The sequence below is a fragment of the Pristis pectinata genome, chromosome 5 (assembly GCF_009764475.1).
Source record: "Pristis pectinata isolate sPriPec2 chromosome 5, sPriPec2.1.pri, whole genome shotgun sequence".
Lineage (NCBI taxonomy): Eukaryota > Metazoa > Chordata > Chondrichthyes > Rhinopristiformes > Pristidae > Pristis > Pristis pectinata.
Genome location: NC_067409.1, coordinates 3809750 through 3830023, shown reverse-complemented (window position 1 = coordinate 3830023; position 20274 = coordinate 3809750). Strand labels below are relative to the sequence as shown.

Below are 20274 nucleotides of genomic sequence, written 5' to 3'. Positions count from 1 at the left end.
AAGGCAAAGAGGCCAGAATTAGAGGTGCAGCAATAGCGTGGGGGAGTCACAAGCCTGGAGGAGATGGAGGCCAGCGGCAAAGGTTCAACCAGGGAGGGAGACAAAAGCAAGCATTTTAATATCAAAGCACTGCTCAACAGTAAAGCACAATCAGCAAGAATGACAGACAAATGGATCCTTTGCAAAAGTGTTTTAGACAACCTTAAGTTTACAGAGGGCAGAATAAGGAAATATGGCTAGGAAGGCATTGGGAAAGTCAGGTCTGCAGGTAACAAAGACAAGAATGAGCAGCCATTTCACATAACAAGCATAATATTGTCCTCCACATCGCAAATCTAAAAATAATAGGTTACACCACTTGTCAAAGAGTCAGTTGAATAACAGGTCTATCCTTGGGTGTTTACAGACTTTACCAATGATCTCTGGTATAGTCCTGGTAATCCCAACCTTTAATATAGCACCAGTGGCACTAGGGTCTGCAACAGTAATGTCTCACTATAGCAGATAGTTGCGGGGTGCAAACTGATATACGTCAAATACAGCATGGAAACAGGCCCTCCAACCCAACCATGCCAACCTGAGCTAGTCCCGTTTGCCTGCATTTGGCCCATATCCTTCTCAACCTTTCCTATCCATGTACCTGTCCAAATGTCTCTTAAACATTCTAATTATACCCACCTCCACCATGAAAAGCTTGCCCCTCGGATCCCCTTTAAATCCTTCCCCTCTCACCTTAAACCCATGCCCTCTAGCTTTACACTCCCCTGCCCTGGAAAAATAAGACGATGACCATCCACCTTTTCTCTTATATGCCTCTACAAGGTCACTTATCAGCCTCCTTCACTTCCAGAAACAGACCCAGCCTTTCCAGTCTCTCCTTATAACTCAAGCCCTCAAGTCCCGGCAACGTCCTTGTCAAGCTTTCTGTACCCTCTCTAGCTTAATTATATCCCTCCTATAACTGGGCAATTAGAACTGCGCACAATCCTCCAAGCGTGGTTTTACCAACATCTTGCGCAGTAACGTGACGTCCCAACTCTTATGCTCAATGCCCTGACCGATGAAGGCATGCGTGCCAAATGCTTTCTTTGCCACCCTGTCTACTAGTGTTGCCACTTTCAAGGAACCATGAATGTACCTGAAAGGTGTCTCTGGTCAAATCACATAGATGCCACGGCCAAGAAAGCTCACCATCGCCTCTACTTCCTCAGGAGGCTAAAGAAATTCAGTTTGTCCCCCTTGACTCTCACTAACTTCTATCGATGCACCATAGAAAGCATCCTATCTGGATTATCACGGCTTGGTACGGCAACTGCTCTGCCCAGGACTGCAAGAAACTGCAGAGTTGTGGATACAGCCCAGCGCATCACGGACACCAGCCTCCCCTCCTTGGACTCTGTCGTTACCTCTCGCTGTCTTGATGAGGCAGCCAACATAATCAAAGACCCCACCCACCCGGGTCATTCTCTCCTCTCCCATCAGGTAGAAGATACAGGAGCCTGAGGGCACGTAGCACCAGACTTAAGGACAGCTTCTACCCCACTGTGATAAGACTATTGAATGGTTCCCTTATACAATGAGATGGACTCTGACCTCACGATCTACCTTGTTGTGACTTTGCACCTTATTGCACTGCACTTTTCACTGTTTCGATGTAAGTGTGACTAATAAAGATATCTTATCTTACTTTCCCTGTAGCCGTGACATTTTATTCTGTACTGTCATTGTTTTTAACCTGTACTACCTCAATGCACTCTGTACTAACCCAATGTAACTGCACTGTGTAATGAATTGACCTGTATGATCGATATGCAAGATAAGTTTTTCACTGTACCAAGTGACAATAATAAACCAATATCAATACCAGGGGCCCTGCTGTTATCTGTGCACATTGCTGCCCTAGTGTAATGTGCCAAAATGCATCACTTCACACTAGTTCAAGTTAAATTCCATCCACCATTGCCAAATTTTCCTGTTGATCAAACTCCATATTCTACCACTCAGCTACATACTAGAGGCAATTTACACTGGCCAATTAACCCATCAACCTGCATGTCTTTGGAAACTGGAGTGCCTGGAGGAAACCCACACGGTCGCAGGGAGCACCCGAGGTCAGGATTGAACTCAGGATCCTGGCGCTGTGAGGCAGTGGCTGCACCAGCTGAGTCACTGTGCTACCTGTGCGGCAGTGAGCATGAGTTGTGAAGGCTGTGTTGCCTGCCAGCCACCACCTCTGGGCAGTAGAAGGACTTGCAGGGGAGCAGAAATATCCAGACGCATGGGTCTAAAGATGGGAAGCGCCTCACTGGAATGTGTAAAAGCTAAAACTGAGGACAGATGGAATAAAATGCAGAAAAAATGTGAAGTTATCCACATTAGTGCATAAAATGGAAAGGCAGAGTAATTTTGTTTTAAAAATTGTGGCAGACTGGGAAATGTTGCTTTTTAAAGGGATCTCAGTGTCCTTGCACACAAGTCACTGAAAGCTGATGTGCAGGCACAGCCAGCAATTCGGAAGCCAAATGATCCTCTGCACCCTTTCCAACGCTTCCACATCCTTCCTCTAATGAGGCGACCAGAACTGGACACAGTACTCAAGTGTGGTCTAACCAGAGTTTTATAGAGCTGCATCATTACCTCATGGCTCTTAAACTCGATCCCTCAACTTATGAAAGCTAACACCCCATAAGCTTTCTTAACTACCCTATCCACCTGTGAGGCAACTTTCAGGGATTTGTGGATATGGACCCCCAGATCCCTCTGCTCCTCCACACTACCAAGAATCCTGTCATTAACTTTGTACTCTGCCTTAGAGTTTGTCCTTCTAAAGCGTACCACCTCACACTTCTCCGGATTGAACAAGTACAACAAATAGACAGAGGCTGGCAGGACCTGCGTGTTAGATGCAAAGCTTTGTATCTAAGCTGACACCAGGAGGCTGAGTGGAGCCCATTACCTGTAGAACGGAGAGTGCACCATTCTTTCCATATCCAGAACATACAACTATCTCCAAGTCTGGCTCTGGGTTATTCTGAAACTAAAAATGAAGTGAAAGGTTAAATAAATTGTAACGAAAACAGAAGGCAATAAAGAAGACACCTGTAACTTATGCTTGGAAACACCAAATGACGCTTCTATCAAATTCCGATTTAAAGAACAGTTGTGTGTCCTCCCAACGTTCTGATGTTGTCACCATAGTCTTTCCTCTGGCAGAGACACAGATCTGGACTGCTTGGTGCTGCTCCACAACTGACAAAATAACTCCTGAGACAGAGTAAAAGACAGCAAGATGTTTAAGTCAACTGTATGAGACCATTTGTCTGAGCTGGGAATACTAAAGAACTGTTATGGCACAGAAGGAGGCCATTCATCCCATTGATACTACGTTGGCTCCTGGTATAGAAACACCACCAGTACCATTAACCCATTCTTTCCCCATAGACCTTTAAATTATTCTTTCTTGTGTATCTAATTTCACTTTGAAGCTAATGATTGATTCTGAATCCAACACATTACAGTCAACCTATTTCAGGTCATAACCACCTTCCCTATGTCAAAACATCCCCCCTTAGATTTTAAACTTTGGGTAGTAACTATGTGTCATCTGGTCACAGAGTGAAATAGCATGGAAACTGACCATTCTGCCCATCAAGTCTGCACTGACTATCAAGCCTGCACTGACTATCAAGCACCCTTTGACACTAATCCTACACTGTCCATTTTTATTCTCTCCTCATTCCCATCAACCCACCCCCCAATTCTACAGCTCACCTACACACCAGGGACAACTCACAGTGACCAATTACCTTACCAACCTGCGTATCTTTGGGTTGTGGATGTGGGAAGAAAACCCTTTCAGTCACAGGGAAAACTCCACATAGACAGCACCTGAGGTCAGGATTGAACACAGGTCACCAGAGCTGTGAGACAGAAGCTCTACTAACTGCGCCACCATATCAGTGAACTATCGACTATTAGAACATAGAAATAGACCATAGAAAACCTACAGCACAGTTCAGGCCCTTCAGCCCACAAAGCTGTGCTGAACATGTCCCTACCCTAGAAATTACTAGGTTTACCAACAGCCCTCTATTTTTCTCAGCTCTGTAACTATCCAGAAGTCTCTTAAAAGACCCTATCGTATCCACCTCCACCACCACTGCCGGCAGCCCATTCCACGAACTCACCACTTTGAGTAAAAAACCTACCCCTGACATCTCCTCTGTACCTACTCCCCAGCACCTTAAACCTGTGCCCTCTTGTGGCAGCCATTTCAGCCCTGGGAAAAAGCCTCTGACTCTCCACACGATCAATGCCTCTCATCATCTTATATACCTCTATCAGGTCCCCCCTCATCCTCCGTCGCTCCAAGGAGAAAAGGCCAAGTTCCCTCAACCCTGCTTTCATAAGGGATGCTCCGCAATCCAGGCAGCATCCTTGTGCCAGAGGAATAGGTTCCCTCTAGTTGCTTTATCTAAAGCAACTGGAAACAGCTGCACAGCTCTGCTACTTCACCATGAGCTAGGAACTCTGGTTTCCTCTCATACCAAAACAGTGAGGCTAGACCAGCAAACACAAACCAATACCACCCAAATGGCTGGCTAACACATACACACACACTTTTACTGATTTGTACATGAATTTTATAAACTTGACCATGCAGAAGAGAGACTGCAGGTTCTCAACTCTGTTGTTCCACCTGCCATTCCCTCCCCCACACTCTTTGGGGAGGGGACTCCTGCTGACAGCCTTGCAGGTGGGAAAGTGTGTACCCAAGATAGCACCCTCCCACCCGGATAGTCAGACCTGCTACCGATTCTCACTCACCTCTTCAGAGAGGAAGGCAGGTTCTCCCATGGAAGCATTTACACAAGGACCAATGTTCAATATACTGTCACAGACCTGCAGGAAGACACCAAGTAAACTACTTAGACAGCAGAGTAGCTAGAAAATTGGTGTATTTTCAAAATAAGCTTTACAGTTCAAATTCTGGGTTTTAGCCCACAGTGGGTCAAGAACATATAATAATATAGCCTTTCAGAACCATACTGAAGGCTCCTCAGGAAGGTAGTTCAATATACGTCACAGAATGTTGGAAACAAATGGAGAAATATAATTTTGCATCTGCTCTTTTTATATCGAGTTATAATCATAGAACAATACAGCACAGAAACAGGCCCTTCGGCCCAACCAGTCCATGCCAACCATGGTGCCCACCCATCTAGTTCCAATTTCCTGCGTTCGGCCCATATCTCTCTAAGCCCCGCCCCTCCATGTACCTATCCAAGTGCTTCTTAAATGACACTATTGTACCTGCCTCACCCACTTCCTCTGGCAGCTCGTTCCATATACTCACCACCCTCTGCGTGAAAAAATTGCCCCAAGTCCCTTTTAAATCTTTCCCCCTTCACCCTAAGCATATGCCCCTACCCTGGGGAAAAGACTGTTACCGTCCACCTTATCTATGCCTCTCATAATTTTAAAACTTCTATAAGATCACCCCTCATTCTCTTATGCACCAAGGGATAAAGACCCAGCCTGGCCAACCTCTCCCTATAACCCAGGCCCTCTAGTCCCGGCAACATCCTGGTAAATCTTTTCTGCACTCTTTCCAGTTTAACCACGTCTTTCCTATAACAGGGTGACCAAAACTGAACACAGTACTCCAAGTGCGGCCTCACCAATGACTTATGAATGGCAACATAATGTCCCAACTCCTGCCCTAACTGATGCAGCTCCTTCTACAACCAAATTACCAGTTTAATTTCTGTTATCAAATGCATAAAAACATATCAAAATATGAGGAAGGCCCACTGGTCAACTCATGCTCACCCATTCTGGTACAGCTCGCATGCAGGCAGAAGGGATTAGTATAATTAGGCATCGTTAGCTTAATTAGCTCAGCAGAACATTGTGGGCCGAAGGACCTGTTCCTGTGCTGTGCTGTTCCATGTTCTGTCTCATGCACCAGATTCCAGTATGAAGCTAACTACTTTAGGATGGCAATAAAACATTGGCTAATGGAGACATAAGAGACTGCAGATGCTGGAATCTGGAGCAAAAAACAAACTGCTGAAGGAACTCAGCAGGTCAAGGAGCATCTGTGGAGGGAAATGAATGGTCGACGGTTCAGGTCGAGATCCTGCAAAAGGAGCCCTGAATTTGCAGCACAAAGTAAACTTGCCAACAGCTCCTCCACTCCGAAGTACCAATTTTTAAAAGGAGCAGAAACAAAAGTAGGTCACAGATCTATGAACCACTCCCTTTCACATCACCCCTCAACAGGTCCATCTGTTGTAAAATTGACCTATCACTCTCTCAACAATTACAAGGTAATTTTATTTTCTTCCTTGTTTTGCACTATTTATTTTTGTAACATAGTAATTTTATGTATTTACACTGTACTGCTGTCGCAAAACAACAAATTTCACGGCATACAAGTCAGTGATAGTAAATCTAATTGAGGTAATTGGTGATTGGTCCATTACAGTCACATGTACTGAGGTACAGTGGAAAAACTTTGTTTTGCATGCCATCCGTACAGATCATTCCAAACACAAGTACATCAAGGTGGTACAAAGGGAAAAACAGTAACAGAATGCAGGATATAGGGAAACAGTTACAGAAAGTGCACTGCAGGTAGACAATAAGGTGCAAGGGCCATGACGAGGTAGGTTGAAAGATTAAGATTTCATCTTTATCGTACAAGAGGTCTGCTCAAGAGGCTTACAAACAGCAGGATATAAGCTGTCCCTTGAGCCTGGTGTCACATTTTCAAACTTTTGTATCTTCTGGATAAGGGAAGGGGTGGGGGGAATAAGAGAGAATGACTGGTGTCAGAGAAATCTTTGATTATGTTGGCTGCTTTCCTGATGCATCGGGAAGTGTAGACAGAGTCGATGAAGGGAGGCTGGTTTTCATGATGGACTAGACTGTGTTCACAACTGTCTGCAGTTCTTGCAGTTTTGGGGCAGAGTAATTACCGTACCTAGCTTCTGATACATCTGGATGGAATGCTTTGATAGAAAAGCTGTGATACATCTGTAAAATCTGATGAGGTCAGTTGGGACATGCCAAATTTCCTCAGCCTTCTGAGGAATTAAAGGCACTGGTGTGCTTTCTTGGCCATAGTGTCTACATGGTTGGACCAGGATAAGCTATTGGTGGTATTTACACCTAGAAGCTTGAAGCTCTCAACCATCTCCACCTCAGACCATTGATAAGACAGGGGTGTGTCCTCCACCCCACCTCCTGAAATCAGTGACCAGCTCTTTCGTTTTGCTGACATTGAGGGAAAGGTTGTTGTCTGACAGCCAGGATTTCAAACATCCTTTTCTGTTTCACGGTTTCACCAAACACAACAACTTCTGATGACAGCAGTGACCCTGCAGCAGGAACATCCACAATTACAACTTGTACCCCAAACCCCTTCTCCTCCTTGGTCACCTCAGTGGTGACGATGCAAAGAGAACAATTTGACACAAGGGGTGGTTCTTTGCACACTTTCCTGCTGAAACACAGAGGTTATCTATTAACAGTTTTGCATATAATGTTAAGACCTGCAGGGTTTCAAAACCCTCGATGATACCTGACAAATCACATCTTACCTCAAAGGAATAAGTAGCTAGCTGAGTGCCTGACTGGGCCTCGTTCCCGTACACTTCAAATCTCATCCATGTCATCCAACAGAGCAACATCACCAGCTGCAATGTTAACCAGCGAGTTAAAATGTATCTGCTCTCTTCCTTTGCAGTTTTCCTGTCATTCTGTCGCAGTATCTGTGGAATAGGTCAGGGTTCAAGACATAGCGCTGGGGAAGGTGGAAGGGGAGGAAACCATCATCCTCTTTGATAGGGGCCCGGGGAAGTGTTATGGAACAGAGGGACCCAGGGAGTGCAAGTGAAAGTGGCGTCACAGGTAGATAGGGTGGTGAAGGTAGCATTTGGCACGCTGGCCTTCATCAGTCAGGGCACTGAGTATAGGAGTTGGGAAGTTATGTTGCAGTTTTAGAAATCATTGGTGAGCCACACTTGGAGTGTTGTGTACAATTTTGGTCGCGCCTGTTACAGGAAAGATGTTATTAAAACTAGAAAAGAGTGCAGAAAAGATTTACCAGGATGTTGCCAGGACTGGGGGCCCTGAGTTACAAGGGGAGGTTCTGTATACTAGGACTTTATTCCCTGGAACGTAGGAGATTGAGGGGGTGACCTGATAGAGGTATACAGCTCATGAAGGGGCAATAGGCAGGGTGAAAGCACAGAGTCGTTTTCCCCAGGGAGGGGGTGCTAAAAACAAGAGGGCGTAGGTTTAAGATCAGAGGTGTGAGATTTAAAGGGGACATCAGGGCAGCTTCTTCACGCAAAAGGGTGGTGCGTATTTGGAATGAGCTGCCAGAAATAGTGGGTGAGGCGGGCACATTAGCAACGTTTAACAGCCATCTAGATAAGTCCATGGATAGGAAAGGTTTAGAGGGCTATGGGCCAAACGCAGGCAGATTGGACTAGCTCGCTGGGCAACACAGTCGGCATGGACGAGTTGGGCCGACGGGCCTGTTTCCATGCTGTATGACTCTATGACTCTACCTCTGGTGGAAGCTGACTGAGGAAAGAGATGGTACCACGAGGGACAGAGACCACCAAAGCACACACCATGAGCATGTCACCAGTCTATTACAATTCCAGCATTATTTCACGGCATGCATTGAGTATAAGACTCAGGAAGTCACGTTGCAGCTGTATAAGACTTTGGTTAGAACCCATTTGGAGCATTGTGTGCAATTCTGGGCCGCCCAATTACAGGAAGGATGTGGAGGCTTTGGAGAGGCTGCGAAGAGGTTTACAGGATGCTGCCTGGATGAGGGGGCATGAGCTAACAAAATTGGTTGGACAAGTTGTGCTGTTTTCTCTGGAGTGTCAGAGGCTGAGGGGAGACCTGATAGAGGTTTATAAGATTATGAGAGTCACGGATAGGGTAGACTGTCAGAATCTTCTCCCCCCCCAGAGTAGAAGTGTCGCATAGTAGAGGACATGCATTATAAGGTGAGAGGGGGAAAGTTTAAAGGAGATGTACAGGCAGGTTTATTTTTAAAAAACACAGAGGGTGGTGGAAGCAGATACGATAGTGGCATCTAAGAGGCTGTTTGGTAGATACATGAATATGCAGGGGATGGGAGGATATGGATCATGTGCAGGCAGAAGGGATTAGTTTAATTTGGCATTGTGGTCAGCACAGACACCATGGGCCGAAGGGTCTGTTCCTGTGCTGTACTGTTCTATGTTCCAAGCAGCTAATGATGGATTTGCAACCACTCCTCAGACATGTAATGGAAGACAGCCACAGGAGATACTCACCGATCCAGCCTGCAGACAATCCAGACGCTTCTTCTTATTGGGTGGTTCTTCCTGCAGAACAAAGCAGAACTAAAACAATCAGGGATACCAGTCAGGAAAATAATCCTTACCTTTATGTAACTGACCATAATTTCCCTGTGGTAGCAGTGAGCACCCCACCTTTTCCCGTGTATTACCCTTAATGGGAACGGTATATTGCCCTGTGATTGGGCCCAAGTGGCCACTCTTCAATGTCATTCTGAACACAGATATTCAACTGGAAAATATTACTCTCCAAACTCAGTCCTTGTCCAACACCGAACCATAATGCATAGGAGGTGGCTATTCAGTGCATCTTGCCTGCCCTGGCTCTTTGAATGAGCCATGCAGTTAATTCCTCCTCCCTGCCCTTTCCTCATAGCCCAGCACATTTTTCCTTATCCAACTTTATCCAGCTTCTCCTTCAATGTAACTTGTGACTTTGCTTTAGGTACTGTGGTATAGATCATAATTCACTGTGCTTAAAATGAATCTCCTGCTTCATTTGCCTATGTGCGCCCTGGATATAGTTTTCTCACTGACTGCACTATCAAAACACCTCAAGAAGGATTTGGATGGCATTCAGGCTCCAATCACTTCAAAGAAGCTAAAGCCCAGCCATTTCCCATTCAGCTTTAATGATATCATACCCACCACCCTTCACTCCAGGGCTCACCTTCACCAACATGTTTACTTAACTGGAGTACTTTAACGAACAGTTCATCTCACCCCTGGAATCTTTTCCTAACTGCAAGGGTTAAGCCAGGTACATGATGCCACATTCAGTAATCTTTCACATGCAAGCAACATTCAAGGAACTCAATTCTATCCAGGAGTTTGTTTGACCAAGGCTTATGCTACAGTTCTCAAAAGGAACCAACTCAAACATCAGCGTTTGGTTCTGAAAACAGATGTTTCAAGATCCAGTTGCAACACATTTTTCAGTTCTCTTACCTCAGCAGCAGCTGTGTCTTGAAATTATGCCATTAGCCATCAATCACAGAAAATTTACAGAAAGGAGGGAGGCCATTCAGTGCACCAAGCCCTATTCATGCCACAGTCTTAAAGTTCTTTCTGCTTCCACTATGGCATGGCAATACTGCATAGTTTACCCTCTTGTTACATTATATGCAAGCAGATGTGTAGCTGAAATTGGCATCATGGTCAGCACAGACATCGTGGGCCAAAGGGCCTGTTGCTGTGCTGTAATGTCCTACGTACATCCTCTAGTTCTTGATCCAAGTGTTGTGGGAACAGTTTTACTTGATCAATCTGTCTACATTCTTCGTGATGTTAAATATTTTTTTATCAGATCTCCTCACAATGTTTACTGTTCCATGGAGAATGGCAAAAACAAGGGCAGGGAAGCAACATGAGTGCTGATAACCGCAGTCTGTGGGGAGGGGACAGCATATACCCTTATGTCTGTACATCTATTATAGTCACAATAGGGAAAACTGGTATAAAGACAATATTGAAAGCTCTATCCAAATTCATGTAGCATTCATAATAATATTTGTGGATAATGGCAAGGTTACATAGAGCATAGAACAGTACAGCACAGGAACAGGCTCTCCGGCCCATGATGTCTATGCCAAACACGATGCCAAATTAAATGAAATCTCTTCACACGATCCATATCCCTCCATTATTTACAAGTCTATCTAAAGGCCTCAAAGTTGATGGTTTCTCTTGCTGGGGTGTCTAGAACCAGGGGTCACAGTTTCAAAGTAAGGGGTCAACTATTCAGAATGGAGATGTGGAGAAATTTCTTCACTCAGAGAGTTGTGAATCTTCGCAATTCTCTACTACAAGAGCGCTGTGAAGGCTTAATTGGCAAGTGTATTCAAGAAAGAGATCAATAAGATAGTTAGATTTTCGGGCAGGGAAGTGGTACTGAGGTAAAAGGTCACCACCATTAGAAGTGGTGGTCACCACATCCAATGTTGGAGCCGGCACCACTGGTAAATTCTCGCTTCTATTTCTCATGTTCTTATATTTTTCCAATCTTGTCGGCACTTGCTCCAAGGCCTTCATAGCTTTCTTAAAGTCTGGTACCCCAAATCAGACACCATATTCCAACTGGTGTAATGAAGATTTATCATGACTTGCATTCTATGTCCCTATTTATAAAGCTCAAGATTCCATATTCTTTTTCACCACTTTCTCAACCTGCCCTGCCACTTTAAACAATTTATGCACATTTCCCCCAATCACAGAAAGTTTACAACATGAATGTGATCTCTCTGTTCCAGTATCCATTTTAAAACTCTGCCCTCTAGTTCACAGAGCCTGCAATTTAAAGCTCTTGAGACACCCTGAGGTTATGGCAGATACTGGTTAAAAACAAGCTCATATTTCCTAAAGGTCTCAAATAAATGTGTACACTAAACAAGGGGCTAAAAGAGCCCTAAAGTCACTAGGTGAACGAGTCACCTTAACAGAGAAATTATGTTCATACACCAGTAATTATTGGGACTACCAAACATTGCAGTTATATCTACAAAACAATCAATTCAGAATGAAATTCCTCTTGCTGCCTATTTACATCAGTTGGAGTTAATACAAAGTTGAAGATTCTGTTTGATAACCATATCAATGACCTCCACTCCAAACATAAGAACTTTGTCCCTGTGTAGATGCCAAACACCTTCACACCAAGACTATTTTCCCCACTGTCAAGCACTAACAGCAAACAGAGATAATTGTGTAGTGGTTAGCGTAACACTAATGCAGCACCAGCGACCTGGGTTCAATTCCGGCCACTGTCTGCAAGGAGTTTGTACGTTCTCCCTGTGTCTGCATGGCTTTCCTCCGGGTGCTCCGGTTTCCTCCCACATTCCAAAGATGTACAGGTTAGGAGCTGGGGGTATGCTATGTTGGTGCTGGAAATGTGGCGACATTTGCAGGCCGCCCCCAGAACACACTATGCAAAAGATGTATTTCACTGTGTGTTTCGATGTACATGTGACTAATAAATAAATAACTAAATATCTAATATCTAATTACAGAATAATGTATTTAATACCTGTTTCTCCCGATCTTTTCCAACGTCCATTGGAGCTTCCTGCAGTTTCTCTCAGTATACCTAAGTAATAGGGAATTGCCCAAACGGGATCCGAGGAACAAATAGCCTGGCTCCAGTGTGGTCATCTGTGAACAAAGAAGGATCAGTGTGGCCCAGTCCTTTGCCAAAAAGGAAAAGCAATCCTAAGCCATGCCTCACTCAACTATCAGGGAACGCAACGAAGGCTTGTGATTTCCCTCAGAAAGGAACGTCTAAGGTAACTCATACTACTGTTCAGTAGACGTAGAGCTCTCCTGAATAGCTGCAAGGATGAAACCGGCAGACCGAATGAAATGCATCCTAGCAGAATATCAACATCTTCCCTCATGAGAAGGACTAGTGAAAGGCCTTATTATCCCATGTTTGAACACTGCAGAGAAGGAACTGCTTTGAATCTACCTCAGCCAGAATTCCAAAGAGTCCAAGAGCCATGAATAAAATAGAGGTGGTTGAACATGACCCTCTTCCCAAGCCGGGCAGCTCATCAGGAACAGAATGGAGACACAAGAGACTTGCAGATGCTGGAATCTGGAGCAACACACTAACAGCTGGAGGAACTCAACGGGGTCAGGCAGCATCTATGGAGGGAAAATGGACAGGAGACTATCGGGTCGAGACCCTTCATCTGGACTGTCCATTTCCCTCCACAGATGCTGCCTGACTTGCTGAGTTCCTCCAGCTTTTTTTTTGTGTGTTGCATCAGGAACAGAAGACCATTTAGACCCTTTAATCCACCACTCCACTCGTCCACGCCTCGTGAATACCTTGATTCCATTTATCGTACTGAACAAGAGAAGCTAATCACTCCAGGTATTGGAAGCTCCAATGTACTCAACACACTGGAGTCATTTTGGGGAAAGAGTTCCAGATTTCTAGCATCCTTTGTGTGGAAAACGGCTTTCTAATTTTTCTCTTAAGTGATTACTCTAATCTTATTATCCATCACACCTCACTATTCCTCTTCCCACATCAGAAAATAATTTCCCCATTTCCAATCCGTCACGTTTCAAAATTTTAAACAACTTGTTCAGATCGTCCTCAATCCCCTAAACTTAAATCAACATTACATATCACTCCAGCAATGTTTGAACAATTAAGGCAGAATTTCTACATCAGCTCTCACGCACACGCGCATGCGCGCACACACACACACGCGCGCAGAGGATTGATAGATCAGGAAGTAACTTGAGGTGTTAGAAATGCTAGTTCAGAGTATCATTTCTTTTTCCAAAGAATTCAGCAGGGAGACATCACTGCCCTTTTTATTCAAGGCAGTTCTAACACGCAGGATTCCATTATGGAGGATTAAGTGTGCTGACAAAACATTGATCTATTAGTACTTAACAAGAAGCTCAAAAATGAGGAAAATCAGAATATATACAAGGGTTAAAACTTACACAGGTGGTAAGGACGCTGGCTGCTGCCTTGTCAAAGTGGAAGGCGCGTACGCTTCTCATTCCGTCAGTTATCAGAGTCAACACGTAGCTGTGGGAATCAAACAATGGCAGCTGCTCAGATGTTGTAACTGGGGACACGGGAACACAAGGGAAAGGAGCAGCAGTAGGCCCACCGGGCCCCTCGAGCTTAACTCGTCATTCAATATAGCCATGGCTGATCTACACCAGCCTCAACTCCACTGCTAGGGCATGGAGGACAGGCCATTCAGCCCACCATGTCCACACCAACAAATAGGGACCCATCTGTACTCATGCTATCCCCCAGCACTTGGCTCATAGCCTTCTATGCCTAGGTGATTCAAGTGCCCGTTTAGATACTACATAAATGCTGTCAGTGACTCTGCTTCCACCACTCTCTCAGGCAGTGCATTCCAGGTACTCGCCACTATCTGGGTGAAAAGGTCCCCCTCAGATCCTCTCTAAATCTCCTACCCCTTACCCTAGATCTATCTCCTTTAGTTTTATCTACCTCTGATAAAGGGAAAAGTTTCCTGTAATCCACCCTATCTATACACCTCATAATTTTACATTCCTTAATCATGTCCCTTCTGAATCTTCTCTGGTCTAGGGAAAACAGACCCAGTCTCAACAGTCTCTCATCATAACTGAAACGCTCCATCCCAGGCAACATCCTGGTGAATCCCCTCTGCACCCCCTCCAGCACCATCACATCCTTCATATAGTGTGGTGACTAGAACTGCAGCCAAGGTCTAACAAGCTTCTGTGCCAGCACCCCTGACTGAGTCAATTTTTCAGTCTTTCAAATACTTATCCATCTCCACCTTAAATGTACATACCAATCCGACCTCCACCAGTCTCGGGCAGAGAATTCCAGGGATTTAAGAAATTTCTAAGCACCTGAGTTTTAAATGCCCGGCCCCTAGTTTTGCGGCAATGTCCTAGTGTTTGTGACTCTCCCACCATTGAAAACATCTCAACATCTACCCTTTCGAGCCTATTTAGGATTAAATTGAATGTGGTCATCCCTCATTCTTCTAAACTCCAAGGAAGCCAGACGAACACTGTCCAGCCTCTCTTGGTAGGACAACCCTCTCTTCTTAGCCTGGGGAATCTCCTTGGAACTACCTCCAATGCAACCATATCCTTTTTTAGATAAGGACCAGTAACAGACCTGAACAAACAACTAAAGCCCATGGAGACACAAATGATTCTGCAGATGCTGGAATCTGAAGCAACACACACAAAATGCTGGAGGAACTCAGCAGGTCAGGCAGCATCTGTGGAGGGAAATAAACAGTCAACGTTTCAGATCGAGACCCTTCGTCGGGTCTGGAAAGGAAGAGAGCAGAAGCCAGAATAAGGAGGTGGGGGAGGAGCACAGGCTGGCAGGTGATAGGTTAATCCAGGTGAGAGGGGAGGGATATAAGAAGCTGAGAGGTGATAGGTAGAAGAGGCAAAGGGGGAATCCGGTTAGTGAGGACAGTAGACCATGGAATAAAGGAGAGGGGAAATAAAGCCTAATGACCAAGTATATTACAGAAGAAATGTGTCCATGAGTAACACAGACCATTGGGATTTTAGATTCATCGAGTTATACAGCAAGGAAACAGGCCCTCCAGCCCAACTCAACCATGCCAACTACAATGCCTATCCAAACTAGTCCCATTTGCCGGCATTTGACCCTTACCCCTCTGAACTGTTCCTATCAATGTACTTGTCAGATGTGTTTTAAATGTTGTAATTGTACCTGGCTCCACCATCCCTGCTGGCAGTTTAGTCCAGATACCAACTACTCTTGGTGTGAACACTTTATCCCTCATATCCTCTTTAAACCTCCTCTCTCATCTTAAACCTATGCCCTCTTGTTTTAGACTCCCTACATGGGGAGAAGACTGTGAATCTCTACCTTATGTATGCCCCTCATACTTTTATAAACATCTGTAAGGTCACCCTTCAGCATCTGAACTAAGGGAAATAGTCCCAGCTTATCCAATCGCTCCAGCCCAGGCAACATTACTATGAATCTATTCTGCACCCTCTATAGCTTAACCACATCTTTCCTACAGCAAGGCAACCAGAACTGCACACAATACTCCTAGTGCAGCCTTGATGTCCCACCTCCTATGCTCAATGCCTCGGCCAATGAAGGCAAGCGTACCATACGCCTTCTTCACCACCCTGTGTTACCACTTTCAGGGAATTATGTACCTGTATTCCAAAGTCTTCCTGTTCAATAATATTCCACAGGGCCGTGCCATTCACTGTGTATGTCCCGGCCTGGTTTAACTTCCCAAAATGCATCACTTTGTACTTGTCCGAGTTAAATTCCATCTACAATTCCTTTGCCCACTTTACCAGTTGATCCTGATGTAGCCTTGGACAACCTTCTTGACTGTCCCCTATAGCACCAATTTTAGTGTCATCTGAAAATTCATACCTACATTCTCTTGCAAATCATTAATGCATATATGACGAACGGTAAAGGGCCCAGCGCCAATCGCCATGGCACACCATTGGTCACAGGCCTCCAATGTGAAAAGTGACCCTCCACAACCACCCTCCCTCCTACCACCAAGCCAATGTTGTATCTATCTCACCCTGGATCCCATGTATTCTAACCTTCTGGACCTGCCTACCATGCAGGACCTTGTCAAAGGCCTTGTTAAAGTCCACTTAGACAACATCAACCACCCTGCTCTTATCAATCCACTTGGTTAGCTCCTCAAAACAGTCAATTAAATTTGTGAGACATGATCTCCCACAAACAAAGCCACGTTTATCCTTAATTAGTCCTTGCCTTTCTAATGCAAATAATACCTGTCCCTCATTTATTAAATTTGCATTCTGCCAAACTGTTTACAGAAGGAAGCTGCATTTAGAACTCCTCACATGGAGTCTAATCTTCAAATGATATGAAAACTGCTGGGCGGGTGGGCAGACCGGTGGGGGGGGGAGGTGGTGGAGGTGAGTATGAAAGTGGATATTATAAAAACAATGAACTTGATTGCATATTATATTACAGTGTATACTTAACACTTATTGAAATGGAAGACCAAAGCTAATAATACTTACATTTCACCTCCCTTTAAGGAAATGACCATCTTATCATAGGACACAAAGGCAGCCTGGGCACAGTCCAGCATAATCTTCACCCCTTCCTGAATCCCTGTAGGATATAAACACATACACACACTCAGAGCAATGGTTTCCGAAACTTGGTTCAAAGCTGACCTGGTAAATGGAGAGACATCCCAGTCACATGACCAATATTCTCCGCAGTGACAAGTATCAATTCCTCATTACAATCAGTATAATCAGTCACTCTGTCTCCCAGACTATTCATCCAGTGGTGATGTAGATTCTGATCCAGTACTAAGTTACTAGGGGCTTCACTCAGAACACAAGCACATATTGAAGAAAGGAAGGAAACAAAAGATACCTGATGGCAAAACCAGGGAATTATGGACCAGTAAGACCAACACCTAGGAAATATTTGGATAATATTGGACAATGGACCTTTTTTTTTGGTCTAATTGTGTTCTTACTTGTAAAAATTGTGTATAATTTATGTTTGTCTTGTGAATGCTGCTTACATGACGCTATGTGCCTGTGATGCTGCTGCAAGTAAGTTTTTCATTGCACCTGTGCATATGACAATAAACTTGACTTTGACTTTTGAATCTGTAACATAGGAGAGAATGACTGAACACCTTGAATATATTCAATTGCTCATGCTTAATGAGAACGTGAGAGTGTGAGAAAAAGATGAGCAAAATAAGGAATTATATTGTTTAAAAATTTCCAAACCAAACCAATTTTTAAATTTATTTATTTCAAATGTCCATTCCATTCATCCATGAACTAAGGATGAACGCAGGCACAAACATGCATTAATTGAAGAGTGAAAATGCGAACTGTGTCCAATGACCCTCCAGATCAGGGAAGACAAAATGTGAACTGACAACTTACGGAGCGGGAAGGACGTTGTACCATTGGTCAGGCTGTTCAGGGACACTCCATAGGGTGGGACACTCTGGTTGAGGTACAGCAGTGAGTTCACTGCAAAGATGACCACACCACCTGCAAAATGGAGGAAGTCCACATCATACTTACAGAAAATGAGTTTACAAGGCACTGGAATAACATAACACAAAGAAGTGGAAACTGAAGTTGTCAAGTCACGGAGCAAGATCTCAGCCGTACCAAGTCCACTTGGTCTTTTTATGCAGCTGGGAACCCAAACCCACAAAAAACTGCTGCAAACCTGAAAAATTGTGCCTCTTGTTATAACAGGGTCAGTCTAAGCTTAAGGAACAACAACTCATCTTCTGGGTGGCCACACTGCAGCTTTATGGACTAAATACTGAATTTAACAATTTCAGATAACTTGCTTTCTCTGTTTGTATCATAACTGGCTATTCTGTAGGTTATTCATATGTAATGTTAACTCAGTTTTTCTCTCTGCACTGCAATTACATCTGCCTCCACTACTCCCCAGCTGTGTATTCCAGACCCAAAGAAATAATTGTATAAAAAAGTTTTCCTTCATGTCACCTTTTGTTCTTTTGCCAATCACTTTCATTCTATGTCCTCTGGTGCTTGATCTCTGCACCAATGGGGACAGTTTCTCTCTTCCAACTTTGTCCCTTCATGATTTTAAATACTTCCATCAAATCCCTTCAACTTCTGTTCCAGGGAGAATAACTCCAACTTCTCCAGTCCATCCACAGACATGAAGTCCCTCATCTGTCGAATCATCCTGGTAAATTCCTTCTACACCCGCTCCTAAGCCTCACATCTTCCTAAAGTGCAGTAAACTTCCACCTATGGGTGAACCAGGTTCATTATGAATTCCCTTGCTATCATGTTCTGTGCTTCTATTTATGAAGCCTCAGATCTCATATGAACCATTTTCAACCTACGGTGCACATAGACCCCCAGGTCTCTGTTCAACCCTATACCATAGAACCATACAGCACAAAACAGGCCCTTCGGCCCACCATGTTGTGCCGTCCATCAAACCACCCTCACACTATCTAAACCTTTCCTCCCGCATATCCCTCTATCTCACATTCCTCCATGTGCCTATCCAACAAACTCTTGAACCTGTCCAATGTATCTGCCTCCACCACCACCCCAGGTAATGCATTCCATGCACCAACCACTCTCTGGGTGAAAAACCTCCCCCTGACATCTCCCCTGAACCTCCCACCCATAACCTCAAAGCCATGTCCTCTCGTCTTGAACACTGGTGCCCTGGGAAGGAGGCACTGGTTGTCTACTCCATCTATTCCTCTCAATAATTTATATACCTCTATCATGTCTCCTCTCATCCTCCTCCTTTCCAGTGAATAAAGCCCTAGCACCTTAAGCCTCTCCTCATATTCCACATGCTCTAATCCAGGCAGCATCCTGGTAAATCTCCTCTGCACCCTCTCCAACGCCTCCACATCCTTCCTATAATGAGGCGACCAAAACTGAACACAGTACTCTAAGTGTGGTCTAACTAGAGTTTTGTAAAGCTGCATCATCACTTCACGGCTCTTAAACTCAATCCATATCTTTCACATTTCTCAGCATTAACTTTCATCTACCACATACTGCCCATTCTACTAGCCCACCTCTGTCTCCTTGAAGTCTAATTCAGTCCTCAATTCATTGCACCTTCAGGTTTTGCTTCATCAACAAATTTGGAAATTGTGCCCAGAACACCAAAGTACAAGCCTTTGGGGGAACTCCACTGTATACTTACTTTCAATCTAAAAAAAACATCTTTAACTACTACGATGCCTGAGCAGGGTCTCAACCTGAAACATCAGCAACTCCTTCCTCTCCCACCCCCGCCCCCCCCCCCCCCCCACAGATGTGTTCAACCCACTGAGCTCCTCCAGCAGATTGTTTATTGCTCCAGATTCCAGCGTCTGCAGTCTCGTGTCTCCATGTTTCTTGCTACGTAGCAAGGTTTCTAACCACTCTGCTACCTCCTTTTTAGTCCACTGCCTTCAATCTCAATGATAAGCCAATTATACAGCACCTTAGCAAGTGCCTTTTGGGACTCCATATTTAACATCTTTTCTTCATTTCGCTCATCAGTGCTATGGTGTTTCATTTAAGAGTTCAAGATACACAATTTTCCTTCAACAAATCCATACTGCCTTCTCTAATGAATCCACACCAAGACCAACAGCCAATTATGTACCTGTTTGTGGTTTCTAGAACCTTCCTCATCACCAGGATTAAACTGACTAATCTGCAGTTACTATGTTTATCATACACTGTTTTCAGAACAGTTTTCTAGTTCTCAGGTGAATCTATGGATATTTAGAAGATTTTAAGCATCCTACAATTTCCTTCTTTGTAAGCTTCAGCAACCTGGAATGCATTCCATCTGCACCAGGTGGTTTATCTACTTTGCAGTTCC

General features: G+C 44.4%; 1 protein-coding gene across 1 annotated transcript in view; it reads right to left on the bottom strand.

Annotated features, from left to right (window-relative positions):
• cpsf1 (cleavage and polyadenylation specific factor 1) overlaps window positions 1–20274 on the bottom strand; it is a 94019-nt gene that overhangs the window by 50542 nt on the left and 23203 nt on the right. Inside the window, 9 exon segments of the mRNA XM_052015499.1 lie at window positions 2957–3037; window positions 4828–4902; window positions 7608–7703; window positions 9351–9401; window positions 12397–12447; window positions 12450–12521; window positions 13833–13920; window positions 16926–17019; window positions 17823–17933. Of these exon segments, the coding sequence (XP_051871459.1) occupies window positions 2957–3037; window positions 4828–4902; window positions 7608–7703; window positions 9351–9401; window positions 12397–12447; window positions 12450–12521; window positions 13833–13920; window positions 16926–17019; window positions 17823–17933 (719 nt within the window).